The sequence below is a fragment of the Dendropsophus ebraccatus genome, chromosome 1, assembly GCF_027789765.1.
Source record: "Dendropsophus ebraccatus isolate aDenEbr1 chromosome 1, aDenEbr1.pat, whole genome shotgun sequence".
In the NCBI taxonomy this organism is placed as follows: Eukaryota; Metazoa; Chordata; class Amphibia; order Anura; family Hylidae; genus Dendropsophus; species Dendropsophus ebraccatus.
Window position 1 is genome coordinate 142,502,276 of NC_091454.1, and position 15,097 is coordinate 142,517,372.

The following is a 15,097-nucleotide window of genomic DNA, read 5'->3' on the forward strand; positions in this document are numbered from 1 at the left end:
CTTGACCAAATTATCTAAAAGGAAGCTAGATGTAATAGCACCACACAACCACACTAAGGACCTGGATGAAGATGTTTACAAAATATAGTAGCCATGTTTTTTGAATGCTAGATAAACCCTTTAATAGGCTAGAAAAGAACAGCTACTTTCTTGCAGAAACAGCAAAATCACAGGGACAACGTCCTGTATTACTTGCCATATATATACAAATATGTGTGTGTGTGCGTGTGTGTGTAATATATATATATATATATAGTGTGGGCAGAGGGAGGGGTACCAAAAGATGGTGTCACACAGGGCGCCATCTATCCTAAGGCCATAGATATTTGTAAAGATATTATAAAGTATTAAATAGGCAGGACATGAAAATTACCTTAAAATTAAAAGGTTATAGAAAGCCATTTAGGAGTATAAAAAGGAAATAAAGCTGAATGCAGTTAAAGGAGAATTCCAGGCAGGGGTGACTTGTAGAGTCTAGGGGTGGGGGAAGGATGGAAGTAACATGCTCTCACATTCCCCGCTCCAGCGCTGATGCCAGTATCCCGCAGCTCCAGTCACCAGCTGCTTCCTGGTAAGAGAGGGGACCTGGGACATTTTGTGCCAGGCCCACTCAGCCAGTCAGCGGCCAAGTCGGGACCCCGCTACGGCTGCCGACCGGCTGAGCGGGCCTGGCACATCACAGATCCCCTCTCTTACCATGAAGCTCCAGGATACTGGAATAAGCGCTGGAGTGGGGAAGGTGAGAGCATGTTGCAATTCTCATTTAATTCTCCTTTAATAAGAATGTGCTGGAATTCTTCATGATTCTTTACCTCTGAGCTGATTTGGGCAGGAATACTGGCAAATTCTGGATTTGATGCAAATGCAGTCAGGTTCTCCACAGCTGATATGAGCGGTGCCGTGGCTTTGCTGCATTTCTCACGATTGTCATCTGAAAAGTCGCCATCCAGGGTCTAAGTAAGGGGGGAAAAAAAGAATCATTAGTCGACAGTAACATTGGCTTCTAGCCGCGCATTGATATGTGTAAGTGAGGAACGGCCAACAGCTGATGCTAGTGTAAAGAAAAAATATGAAAAAATATATATACTTACCAATCCAGGCTCCCCTGGTGTCCTGTTTCCTTGTTCCTGTGCTCGTCCCTTACTGCAGCTGCCTTCGGCACTTCAAAACCAGTCTCTGAAGTGACAAGCTGCTCAGCCAATCACTGGCTACAGTATTGTCCTTTCTCGGCCAGTGATGGCTGAGCGGCCTGTCACTTCAGAGACGGGATCAGAAGTCCCTGAGGCGGCTGCAAACAGTGGAGAACACAGGAACAAAGATGGAGGACACTGGGGGAAGCATAGACAGGCAAGTATAATCTTTATCATTTTTTCACCAAAGCAAGGGATGCACGGAGATGCAAGATAATCAAGTTACGTATGGCCTTGGTAAGTGCTGATCTAACAGATCGGCGCATGCTTACAGTGTAATCTTGGGCTGTGCAATACAGTCCTAAAGACACATGTTTAGGTTTTTCCAGGTTTAAAGGGCTGTTGCAGTCTTCTTTAAAAATTGGCTGCAGGCAGGGAATGGGGTGAAAGCATTAGAAAAAAATCACACTCAGCTCATTGCTGCTGCTCCTCCAGTTTTTCCTGCCAGAACTGCATGCATTCATTGTGATAAAGTGATACCACTGCATCATCTCTAGTGGGCGAAATTGGAGTGGCACTAGGCCCCATGCCCTGCCTGCTTCTTGAAAACAAAATAAAACTGGCAATGCAAGTAAAACAGGATTTTGTACATCACTTACAAGGTCCCCCCAAAAAATAAAAAAATAAAAAAATCTGCATCCAGTGCAAGATGACAACCTATTTTAAAGCAGTAATTCTTTGTTAAACAAAAACAATAAAATGCAGAACGTGTTAATGCAGAATATGGTTAGCTTGGAAAAAAGGAAAAGAAAGCCTGAACAGATAGATGTTGTGGATGTTGCTGTGAGCATTAGATGCAAAAATAAAACTAGAGGCATATTCCATCCACTTACACTTATCCCCTACCTAGAGGATAAGGAATAAGTGTATGATTATGGGGAATCCAAGTACAAGGACCCCCTGCAATTTAGAGTCCTGTGTCTCCCACTAGAAGCAGCGGTTGTGCGCTGGCACTGTTGCTCATTAATGGTCTATGGGAGCAGCCAGGGCCGGCCTTAGGGGTGTGCGAGCAGTGCGGCCGCACAGGGCGCTGTGCACTCCCGGCAGGAAGGGGGCGCCACCTGCATCCCCCTGAGGCCATATATCCGTCCCCTGCCTCTGCACAGCAGCCGAGGAAGCTCTTCTCTCCGGACATGTGACTGCAGCCTGGCCCCCATCCCCCGCCCCCCACAGCGTCTCCCAGCTCACAGAGGCCCATAACCCCGCCCCCTCCCCCGACGGAGACACCAGCAGTGTGATCCTCGGCTCTACCTGCTTCTCCTCATGGGCAGAGACATCCTCCACTACTGCAGTGTGACTGTGAGTATATCTATCTCTGTCTGTGTGTGTTAGTGGAGTTTGTGTGTGCTCTGTGTGTGTTAGTGCTCTGTGTGGTAGGACAACATCTCCCAGCATGCCCCTGTGTGGTAGGACAACAACTCCCAGCATACTCCTATGTGGCTCTCTGTGGTGAGACAACAACTCCCAGCATGCCCCTGTGTGGTAGGACAACAACTCCCAGCATACTCCTGTGTGGCTCTGTGTGGTGGGACAACAACTCCCAGCATACTCCTATGTGGCTCTCTGTGGTGGGACAACAACTCCCAGCATACTCCTGTGTGGCTCTGTGTGGTGGGACAACAACTCCCAGCATACTCCTATGTGGCTCTGTGTGGTAGGACAACAACTCCCAGCATACTCCTATGTGGCTCTGTGTGGTAGGACAACAACTCCCAGCATACTCCTATGTGGCTCTGTGTGGTAGAACAACAACTCCCAGCATACTCCTGTGTGGCTCTGTGTGGTAGGACAACAACTCCCAGCATACTCCTGTGTGGCTCTGTGTGGTAGGACAACAACTCCCAGCATGCCCCTGTGTGGTAGGACAACAACTCCCAGAATACTCTTATGTAGCTCTGTGTGGTAGGACAACAACTCCCAGCATACTCCTGTGTGGCTCTGTGTGGTAGGACAACAACTCCCAGCATACTCCTATGTGGCTCTGTGTGGTAGGACAACAACTCCCAGCATGCCCCTGTGTGGTAGGACAACAACTCCCAGAATACTCTTATGTAGCTCTGTGTGGTAGGACATCTCCCAGCATGCCCCTGTGTGGTAGGACAACAACTCCCAGCATACTCCTATATGGCTCTGTGTGGTGGGACAACAACTCCCAGCATACTCCTGTGTGGCTCTGAGTGGTAGGAAATCTCCCAGCATGCCCCTGTGTGGCTCTGTGTGGTAGGACAACAACTCCCAGCATACTCCTGTGTGGCTCTGTGTGGTGGGACAACAACTCCCAGCATACTCCTGTGTGGCTCTGTGTGGTGGGACAACAACTCCCAGCATACTCCTATGTGGCTCTCTGTGGTGGGACAACAACTCCCAGCATACTCCTATGTGGCTCTGTGTGGTAGGACAACAACTCCCAGCATACTCCTATGTGGCTCTGTGTGGTAGGACAACAACTCCCAGCATACTCCTATGTGGCTCTGTGTGGTAGGACAACAACTCCCAGCATACTCTTATGTGGCTCTGTGTGGTAGGACAACAACTCCCAGAATACTCCTGTGTGGCTCTGTGTGGTAGGACAACAACTCCCAGCATACTCCTATGTGGCTCTGTGTGGTAGGACAACAACTCCCAGCATACTCTTATGTGGCTCTGTGTGGTAGGACAACTCCCAGCATACTCCTGTGTGGCTCTGTGTGGTGGGACAACAACTCCCAGCATACTCCTATGTGGCTCTGTGTGGTGGGACAACAACTCCCAGCATACTTCTGTGTGGCTCTGTGTGGTAGGAGAACAACAACTCCCAGTGGTGGGTATGTGTGGTGTGTATGTGTATATGTGACTGTATGTGTGTCTGTGTTTGCAGGATATATATACTGTGCGTCTGTATGTGTCTGTGTAAGCAGTATATACACTGTGGGAGAGGTTCATCAAACATGGTGTAAAGTGAAACTGGCTCAGTTGCCCCTAGCAACCAATCAGATTCCACCTTTCATTTTCCAAAGAGTCTGTGAGGAATGAAAGGTGGAATCTGATTGGTTGCTAGGGGCAACTGAGACAGTTTCACTTTACACCATGTTTGATGAACCTCCCCCGTGCGTCTGTATGTGTATATGTGACTGTATCTGTCCGTGTAAGCAGTATATACAGTGTGTGTCTCCAAGAGATAGGCTTGGGATGGGCTACAATCAGCCGGGGGGGGGGGGGGGGGGGGCGCCAAAAGAGTATTCTGCACAGGGCGCCATCTACCCTAAGGCCGGCCCTGGGAGCAGCTAAAGAAAGCAGAGTACAGCACCGAGTCCAGCCACTATACTGTTACACAGCCAATGAAGGAGGCAGCAGTGTGCTAAGGCAGCTACTGTTTCTTTCTGACAGGAGACCCAGGGCCCTGTTTTTAAGAATGCAAGGGGTCCCAGGAGTCTGCTATCATACATTTACATAGGTATTTATGTCTGGCATACATCTAGTTAATCTCCACCTTTGAAACACCATGTAGTTCAAGCTCTAAAATGTTGTACTGAATACAGTAATTTTCTAATCTTTACACTAGAGATTTAATGTATACATATAGATTTAATGTGATAATCCTAAGGTTTTGTTTTTATATTCAACAGTGCTCAGGGCACAGTTCAATAGAAGACATATTTATACTTACCCCTTTGGCACACCCCTGTTATCTCCGTGCTGGTCCCCCATTGTACTGCACTTCCTTGTGCTCAGCCAATCATTAGCTGGAATAGTGTCTCACCTCCCACCTGATTGGTTTATTTTAAAATGGTGCATAAATGGTGGATATTCATTTAGATGCATTAAGGTTATTGCATGGAGTGAACATTAAAAAGCAACGAAGGCATGTGTGTACAATACTGTTTTATGGCATCCACCTCAACAACATATTCTTAAACACTATACACTAACACGTCAAATGCATGAAATATGTGGGGGAAAAGCATTAAAGCAACACAATGCATGTGACAAGGACATTCTCACACAAAGCCTTAAGGACATAAAATACAGACAGCAAAGGATCAAAGCTAGGACATGGTGAGCAAAACAGAGTGCTCCAAATCCTGGATGAGTAAGGTTTGCTCACATTCCTACATTTATTGGTATTTCAAGGGCAGATCTGAGGTAAGAAACTTAATAAAATAAAATAAATTAGCTTATTAGCAATATTCATCTTAAAAATGAAGCCAATCTCATTCTCATAAATGCTATTAATGAAATCACTTTCCACAGAATACATTGCTGTAGATGTTGTGTAACACAAAGAATGGGCAATGTACTGTATAACATATAAACTAGCATTACCTTGATTGTTTTCACTAAGTTGGCAGTACTGTTCGCCACCTCTTTGGCTGACTGGACAAAGTGCCTCTTAGCCACAGGATTGGCTGTTTTGGAGGATGCAATGCGGCAGGCATTACACAGTGCTGAGGTGTGTTTGGCAACTATGGTGGCAGCTGATAGAACCTACAGAACAAGCAAACAGGTGGAGACAAAGCTGGCAACAAACAAAGCAGAACAGCACAACCTTCCACAACATTTCCTAACACAACATGAAATAATATGCTCAGTATTTAATAATGCTGGCATCTGCTAACTTGTACCAAATTGTACAATACACCAATACAAAAAACACACATTGGGCTTGCTTAACACGCTAAAAAATTATTGCTGTTCTTCAAGTGTCCACAGAATAGATGATAAAAGTCTGATCAGTTGGGGTCCAACTGCTGGGATCCTTATTGACCTTTGAATGAAGTGGTCTTCAAGCATCCCCTGTGCCACTATATTCAGTTTCTATGGGGCTGACATGTTTAGCAGAGCACAATACTTGCCTATCGTTGTCAGTCCCAGAGTGAGTAAACAGAGCAGCAGCACAAATGATTGACTGCTGCTCTATTCACAATTGGCGAGGTGGGAAGCACAGGAACCCCATTCTAATGATTGGTGGTGTTCCCAATAGACTCCCAATAATCAGACACTTGTCACCTACGTGTGTACCTGTCTAAATAAACAGCAGATTTGATAAAAAGTAAGTTTGCAATTTACATTCATTTAAGGGCACTCTGTACTGGCCGGGATTTCCCGCTTTAAGTGTCTTTTTTTAACCAGCACAAGACTAAAAAGCTGCTGTTTTGTGAACACAGCCTAGAGCTTCTTAGTATGCATGTTCTATATTTTCATAACATATGGCTTGATGATAAATGTATTGTGTCTATCTTTTAAGGGGTACTCTGGTATGAGAAAATTGTCTTTAAATAAAACTAATCACTCAAAGATATATAATTATAGTACTGGCTTCAGCAGCTTTTCTATGCTTCACCCCTGACAAGAAATAAAAAAGAGAAGAACTACAAAATGTGTATTGTCTCCAGCTTCTTGTTATTTATTGTTACTTCTTGTTACTTATTGTCACTGTATGTCTGGTTGGATCTCGTCTCTCTAGCTCCACCCTCTGAGGCCACCCTCTCTGACCAGCCCCACCAGCCTACATCTCCATATCCATCTCCCTCTCCCTGTGAAGAGAAAGAAGCTGGTGTCACATCTTTACTGAATAGGGGTAGAGGAGTAGGCAGGGTGGGAAGACTGTGATAAAAAGCTGAGGGAAAGCAATGCATTCTGGGATTTGTAATATTGAGCAACTGCTCAACCAGGAAGAACAACCACAAAATGCAGAACATGGTCTTAACCCCCAAAACAAATACATCTTTGGTAGTTTTAGAACTGTAGTAGACAGGTAAGCAATTATATCTGCTTCTGAAACAGGTTTATTTATTTTACCTGATGTCTGAGTACCCCTTTAACTCAATGAGTTAAATACAAAATGCAACTCAATGAGTATAGTACAAAATTTAAATGCCAACCTAAAATATCCAGCTTGCCGACTTACCTGGGAGGGACTACTAGCTGGATCCACTAGATTCTGACACGCCATTTGGATAGCTTGATTAGCCCTAGCAAATTGAATTGGGTCAACAAGGCCTTGCTGTCCAGCCTGGCTATTGGGATCTGAAATCCCCACCAAGTAGGCTGCCTGAAGATAGAAACACAATTAGAACTTTTTATTTTATATTCATTGAAGAAAAAAAAAGGCTTGACTATAATAGGGCAAATAAAATAGAAAAATACATTTAGCCAATCATTCCATTGAGGGATACAGGTGAGATACCAGTATCTTACCTGTGCAGCAGCTTCGGTGAGACCACACAGAGCCTTGGAGGCTACACCCACACAATCACCAAACGAAGGCAAATCTCCAGTTTTGGCATTTTGAGAGATCCCGGCCATGGATTCTCCAAGTACCTATTAAAAGAATCAAGTAGCAACGATAAGCTTACCATGCTTAGCAAATCCCAATTACTGATTTATATATATAAATTTTCAGTATAGAGACCTGTCTAATGATTCTCTCATACCTAAGGCTGTAACCATGACAAAGTGACATATACTATGGACAGAGGAAAGAAGGTTTCACCATCAGCAGAGAAGGTACCGCACAAAATTATGAGGTGTACCGTACTTATTGCCTTTAGAAGTAGCTTGGATGTTTTGGGGTCATAATCTTTAATTGCATCAAATAAGTATTTTGGCAACTACAATTTTATTGTTTAAGGCAAATAGATATTGCTGCAAAGGTTTTTTTGTCTTCAGCTGGATCAACAGTGTTGTATAAATGGGAACCTTTCATGTTGAACATGCTGTCGGAGCTTCAGGCACAGTGTTACAGAGCCCCAGCAGCTGAGCAGATTGATAGATAGTGTTAGGAGAAAAGACTCACAATGACTTGTAATCTTTTCATTCAAGTCTCCCATCATCCTGAGCTTACGAGTCTAGTAGATGGTCCTTACCCGTGACTGACAACTATCTCTGTATTTACAATTATTTTGGGAAGTCTGTCAATCATCAATAAGACTGCCCACTGGACTCTTATGGTGGAATATGCAAGGATTTTAACAATTTAAAACCTGAATAATTTCCCACCAAACTATGTATCTATATCAATCTGCTCAGCACTCCCTCTATACCACGATACCTGCAACTCAGACAGCATTCAACATGACAGGTTCCTTTTGAAAATGTCTTGTAGATGCTATGCTGTCATGTAGGCATTATGAAAAAATGTTTGATTTTTTTACCTTTGAATTCTCCATAACACTTTCAATGCAATCAAAATAAGACAAATCACTGACAGGCTCATTGGGATTCTCGAGCATTCCTTTCACGGTCTGAAACAAAGGATGAGGAGAAAATAAGCATAAACGCAAGAATTTATGAATGTGCCGTTTATATTATGTGAGCAAAAAATATTTTCCAAGCTGGTGATAATCCTAGCACAAACTACTGATGTGATAAAATAATATAACCTCAATGCAGACATTCGCTCACATAATGAATTATTATAAATACATTACCAACCCTCTGTAAACTGCAGTAAAAGGAAACCTAACAAAGGACTATTCAAAGTAAGCCATGAGAGTCATGATATTGACGACCAATTAACAAATGGGAATTATACTAGGAAACTTCCTTTTTGTCTCCTTCGGCTTGAGGGAAAAAAGGAGGTGCCAAAAAAAGTAGGGTAGGGGAATATTTCCGATACGTTAAGGGACTCTGTCAGCTCATGACAACTAGTCACTAGGCCTTACACAGGTAAAGGAAATGTATAAATAAAACACCAGTACCACAGCATCAGTTGAAATAATGAGGCGCTATTGTCCAGGAGGTGGGGCCAAGTTGCCTAAGTGCTGAAGCTTTCCCACCCTGTCTATATTGCTTGATTGATGTGCAGGGCCTTGCAGTGGAAGTGGAGCCCTGCATATGAAGTGAGGACGAAAACAATGCTATGGCACTTAAGTAGCTCAACCTTGCCTCTGGGACACCTGTTCCACTTGAAAAGGTGAGATTTTATAAATTATCACTTCAAGTGATACAGTGGCACTGGTAAGTCATTTAGTCACATACTTTCATGTAAAGGTTTTGTAAAAATATTTAAGGCTGCTTTTATACATGGCAGTTTTTTTGGGAAACTGCCACTGCAGTTTTTAAGTCAAAGCCAGGAGTGGATCCGGCGAGTAGGAGACATATACGTGCTTTCTTTATTTTACCCATTACTTTGAATCCACTTCTGGTTTTGGCCCAAACCTGCAATGGAAGTTTTCCAAAAAGCTGCCATGTGTGAAACCAGCCTAAAAAGAATGTCCAGTCATTACATGATGTTAACTGAAACCCAGACCAGTGACAACCAGGCTTCATAGCTGTAGAAAGCTAATGTGTAAATCCTTTACTATTTATTACACAAGAAGCATTATTTCCACCTTTCCTAACATGGGTGAAGATTATTGCTTCAGCCAAATGACACCTACATATGACTGACATTTCTAGATGTAGGAAATCAAATGTGGAAGAACAGCTGCAATGTAAAACTATACTGTAAGCACAAAACACTAACACTTACAATATACATTTGGAAAAGACACAAACACTATGTAACTGATGATTTGACCAGATGTTAACTTCCTCAGCTACTCATTGATAGGATAACCGTCTTAGATGACGGGTTAATGATAGTGTTCTATAATGGAAGTATGCAATTCCTGAATATATTCACTATTTAGACTGCTGATCGACTTTAAGAAGAAATGTCATTGTTTCTGCAAGAGTTGATAAGCACACTCTTAAGAAAATTGTGGGAATGATGTGAATGGTCCCATATAAAGATTTCATTGCCTTTCTTCTTTAGTTACAGATTTACATCTAAACATATTTCTTCAAGAAGTTTCAGTAAGAAATGAAGTGAAACATTTTTAAAAAGCATTTCTTTATTAATAAATGTGCCGACCAACTTGACATTTTTCATGCTCACTCTGTGCTTTCTATTCTGGTTAAAAATAATCTGTTGGCATGTGCAATGCTGTAACATAGGTGTCATGTAAATATATTAATTCTCCTGTTGGCATATCAAGCCGTAAAATCAAACAACAGACCTCCAGCTCACGTAGAGCATTGTCACATTCCTTCTGCCCGGGAGCTTGTTGGGTACATATGGTGATCAGCTGGTTTATGCTTTCCGTCACGGCCCTGAAAACACACAAAGCAGATACAGTAAAATGGCTCTGTAAATGAAGGTACAACATATATTTTTATGCAGATGAAAAGTTAACTTCTACATAGCAAATTATTTCTATAGATAAATAACAAGTTAAGAAAATGAAAATGAAGATATGACAACAAAATACAAAGTGCAAAAAAATATTCTGTTTTCTACTTTAAAAACATTTGTTAATCTGAATGGAAAGATGTGTAACGGTTCAGTAAGTTCCAACACAGTAGATGTGATTTCTGACACCTACCTTGCAGCAGCTGCCAGAAGATTTTTTGCACTTGGTGCTCCAGAATCTACAGAAAGGGACTTTGCGGCAAGGAGTAGTTTGCTAGAGGCCATGGAGATGGTTTTGAGGTTCCCTATAACTTGCATCTGGTCATCTTTATTCTGCAAAAAGTTTGCAACAGCACTTCGTGAAGTGTGCCCTGATTTCACAAGACTAGTATATAGACACATGGGAAACACACTACAGTCTGATTTGCAGTTTCATAGTTTTTTCAACCTACTAAAAGTCCATCAAGATCAACTTTCATATGCTTACAAACTAGAGTTGATCCAGTAATGAGGGGAGGGGGGAAAAAAAAAAAAAAGACCCACTTTACCATAAAGTACAAAAACCTCCTTCCTGACCCCTACTGGAAACAGACAAGTTCTTATCTTGGACATAAAAGTCTTACGCTGCATTCAGAGGTCCTGTAAAATTGTCTGCAGTCACAGATTTGCGACCACGGACAATTTTAGGAACCATTCAAGTGAATGCAGCCATTCACAGGATCCGTGCTGTGACCCCCACCATGAAAAATAGGACATGTCCTAGTGTGGATCGCAGCACGTGATCGGTGGCCAATGATTTTAGGTCTGAGCCTAAAGAAATGATCAGCCATTTTTAATTTTATCCAGAAAAGTACTGGAACTGAAAAGACAGGGAATTAGTCTCCAGAGTCAGTGTCCATTTGAATTTCCCGCTGTTTGCAGGCCCCTGAACCTCCAGTTTGTGTTTTCATTTTTTTCTTTACTTCCTGGTTTGGGATTTCCCATGATGCACTGTGTCTCCTGTGATGCCTAACTGACTCTGCAAAACTGTTAGATGGCTTACAGCTTGTTCAGCCAATCAGAGCTGAGCAACCTGTGTCATCTGACAAAGGGAGGCTTGCTTAACAGGACTTAGACCCGTCTCCCTCTTGATGATGTCATTGTCACAAAATGGCTTCCTGGGGTCAGAAGTCATTAGGTAAGAATGAGTTTACTTTACTTCCTGGTGGGGGATTAAGGGGGAAAAAAATAGTGAAGGGGGGCAGATAGGTGATTGAAGCATATTAAAATGGTATATAACTTTGTAATGTGCTTCAATTACTTGGAAAAAGCTTTTCGCTACAGTACCCCTTTAAGCCTAGTAGCAAGAGTTCAGAATTATTTTATAATATAGATAAAATAAAAATCTATAAAAATAAAAAATTTCAATCTGTTCCTTTTGAATTTCCGATTGCAATATACAATGCACAGAACAAGAAACAAATGTAATAGGTATAATAGGTATTACAGTCTGACCTGCGTCTGTCCGGCCATTTCAATCCCAGCATCGAGGAACTCATCAAAATCTTCACTAAATTTACCAGAAGCTGCTGCCAACTCTCCACTTTGCCCTCGGGAAGCATGGACCACCTCTCCAGCTGACTGGTTCAGATCTTCAGCTGCTTGGTTTAATTCACTTTGTGCTTCCTGGAAAGACTTGGTGCTGGGAGGAAGCTAAAAGTACAAACATGGCAGAGTTATTTTTAAGAAGAAAAAGGGACTGAAATGCAGTGTGTAATTGAATAGTAGTATATACAGGAGTTGCCATAAAGAAAATGCTCTTCTTCACAGTACCAGCTTTATGGCATTCTTACTATTATGAAGTGAGCACGTGGCATCAGTCAAGATAACAAAAAGATATGTCTAAAAGGTATATAGGTATGTTATACCTATAAGCAGAGATTTGTAGGTTTTTGGCATTATTATACTAACACAGGTCCGCAAAAATTGATAGCAGGGTAATAAATGGCCACAAAGTGGAGTCTTGTTGTCTGTTCAAAACTGATCCACTGATTTCTGTGAGAATATCAGTTCTGCAAAAAAGGACCATGTAAGTGCAGGTCCTACTTTTTTATGGAACAGATTGTGACCAAAAACTGACCCATTTTCAAAACAGATGTAAATTGAAATCAATGAGTCCTTTTTCTGTCTGTAAATCAGGATCCTAATGGTAAAAAGGGATGTGTGGATAAGGCCTAACACAAAAATCATAAAAAAAAGCATAAAATCAAAGGCACTCTTACTGAATCCACAAGTAATTTTTTGCTGGACTCTCCAATGCTCTTAAGAGCCATATCTACATCCTTCTGTCCCGGAAGACAATTCACACAGTTATTCAGTGAATGAGACACGGCTTTAGCCACCTTGAAAAACAGAAGATAAACATTTAGAATAAAAATATAGAATCATTGGATAAATAAGTCAATGTAATGTATTGTAGTATACAGCATGGTGCCACACAATCTGTCAGTGCTGCTGATGCTACAGAATTGTTATTTCATGGATAATGCAATTCTTTACTAGGACAGACCTGTCAGGAGAGATTACAAGTCTCTTTGTTGATAGTCTGTCATGTCCATGGGACACAGGATGCCATAAAATAACCTGGCTTTGCTTATGGACTGGGCAGGAGAGTTGTGAGGAGTGTGAATTACTTCATCTACTCTTCTATATTACTAAATTACTTGTGTCTAAAAAGAACAGTCTGAAATACCTATTTTACAAGGTAAACCTACAGTTTAAAGGCATTGTCTCCTGATTAAATATTACATTTCTCTGTTAGATCACCTCAAAAAATATACTCAAATAAATAAATAAAAACTCTCCCTTTGTCTATGTATTGCTGTTGCACCCTTCATCTATTATGGAAACTAAAAATCTATGATTAAATAGCAAAACTGGGTGTTACAAGTTTGGGAAGTGCCCCTACACTGCCCTGCACAGTCAGCTTCCATTGGCTTGTGTCAGACAGTGTAGGGACCTGTTCCCTGGTGGTAACATGCAATTGGCTAATAAGCCATATATTTCTAATTAGAACAACACATGAAAGGCAAAAGAAATACATGTATTCTCTAATATAGACTAGGAAAGGTAAATTATCTGATTATATGGGTGCTCCTTGCAGCTGCAGTATGTGTCTGACCTGAGCCAACCTCTGCTGCACCTCAGCATCCCCAGGGGCCACTAAAGCTTGCTTGGCTTCCTGGATGAGTTTGGCTGACCCATCCATCACATCTCTGGCTGAATCCAACATGTCATTCGCAGCCTGTGGATCACTTGTAGAAGCTGCAACTCCTCGAGCTGCCTGAGCCAAGGTTTTCAGAGCCTGGGCAGTTTCCCTTGCAGCAACACCTAAAGAAAAATTGTATATAAATTATAGTTACAGACAGATAGCAAATAGTTATGTCCATGCAAACAGTAAGCACTTTTACTGTGAATCATGTAGTAGTAAAATTATATATATATATATATATATATATATATATATATATATATATATATATATATATATATAAATATATTAAAAATACAAGAAGGTTATAAGTGGTAAACTAGAGTGGCCTAGTGGTTAAAAATAACTAACCTAAATGTCAGCTGCTGCAAAATGAAATGAAAAGTGTTAGGTGGGGGGTTTGACCACTAGCACCCTCACATATGACACATACAAAACAACTCCTGAGCTCCTTCTATGTATGGTGCCCCCACATATGTCAAGAATGGGGGTCCAGAGTGCTTGAATGGAGCAACAGCTTAGTACTGCTGCATCATACAATGTCCACAGGACTGCCAAAGAAATCCAAGTACAACCCTCGGCCATCTAGGACAGTCCAACACAGTAAGGGCCCTATTCCACAGGACGATTATCGTTCGGATAACTGTTAACGATCTCAAACGACCGCTATTGCGAACATGAAATCGTTCACCCAATTACACAGAACGATGATCGTTACTTATGATCGTTCTTGTGGTCGTCTTGTCATCGCTATCCCGTTCGTCTCGCTACTGCGATTGACCGAACAGAGTCTTTTTTCATGCGAATAAGCAACGATAAAAATAGGTCCAGGTCTTATTAAGCAATCAACGATTTCTCGTTCGTCGTTTAATCGTTAACTGCTATTCGATTATCGATTAGCTCCAAACGATTTAACGATTATCTGAACGATAATTGTCCCCTTGAATAGGGACCTAAGACTGGCGCGCCAGGGCACCACAGGAAACCTGAAGTGATCAGATCTGAGGATAAATCAGTTGCATTTTGGAAAAACCCTTTATATTTTTGGTTAAAAAAAGTTATAAAACCCTCTGATTTAAATATATTTCTTGAATATATATGTAAAACATTGTATGTATGCATCTGCTTATATGATACTGTTATCCTGTGTACAGAACTCTAGGGAGAAGAGCAAAAAAGACTAGAAATCTGCCACAACTTCTTAAAGGAAATGGTCATATTAAATGATCATAAACCTGAAATAATTGTGCTACTAACACTAATAACTACACTGATAGAGTATAAAGTCTGCTAATGTGATTTCCACCAGGAAAGTAACACACCTTTGTATGACAAAGCATACACTGATAAGTTTGTGATACCAGGGCTGGCTGCCTACCAACAGACACATTACACAGATCCCATTGTTCAGAAAGGAACTGCATTACACTGTGTTCTTGTGGGGTTAGGACATCTGACTTGCATTTTTATAAGTACACTGGCTGAAGGAAAGAATACTTCTGG

At 41.7% G+C, this 15,097-nt stretch overlaps 1 protein-coding gene across 2 annotated transcripts in view; it reads right to left on the minus strand.

The window, feature by feature from the left end:
• The window catches only part of TLN2 (talin 2), a 158,175-nt gene that overhangs the window by 24,423 nt on the left and 118,655 nt on the right, over positions 1-15,097 (minus strand). For both annotated transcript variants that reach the window (XM_069980795.1, XM_069980786.1), the window contains exons 27-36: positions 13,505-13,713; positions 12,606-12,725; positions 11,839-12,036; positions 10,538-10,677; positions 10,172-10,265; positions 8,324-8,413; positions 7,368-7,490; positions 7,078-7,221; positions 5,493-5,654; positions 813-953 (exon numbers count right to left, since the gene is read on the minus strand). In XM_069980795.1, coding sequence (XP_069836896.1) covers positions 813-953; positions 5,493-5,654; positions 7,078-7,221; positions 7,368-7,490; positions 8,324-8,413; positions 10,172-10,265; positions 10,538-10,677; positions 11,839-12,036; positions 12,606-12,725; positions 13,505-13,713 — 1,421 coding nt within the window. The remainder of the gene's footprint in view (positions 1-812; positions 954-5,492; positions 5,655-7,077; positions 7,222-7,367; positions 7,491-8,323; positions 8,414-10,171; positions 10,266-10,537; positions 10,678-11,838; positions 12,037-12,605; positions 12,726-13,504; positions 13,714-15,097) is intronic.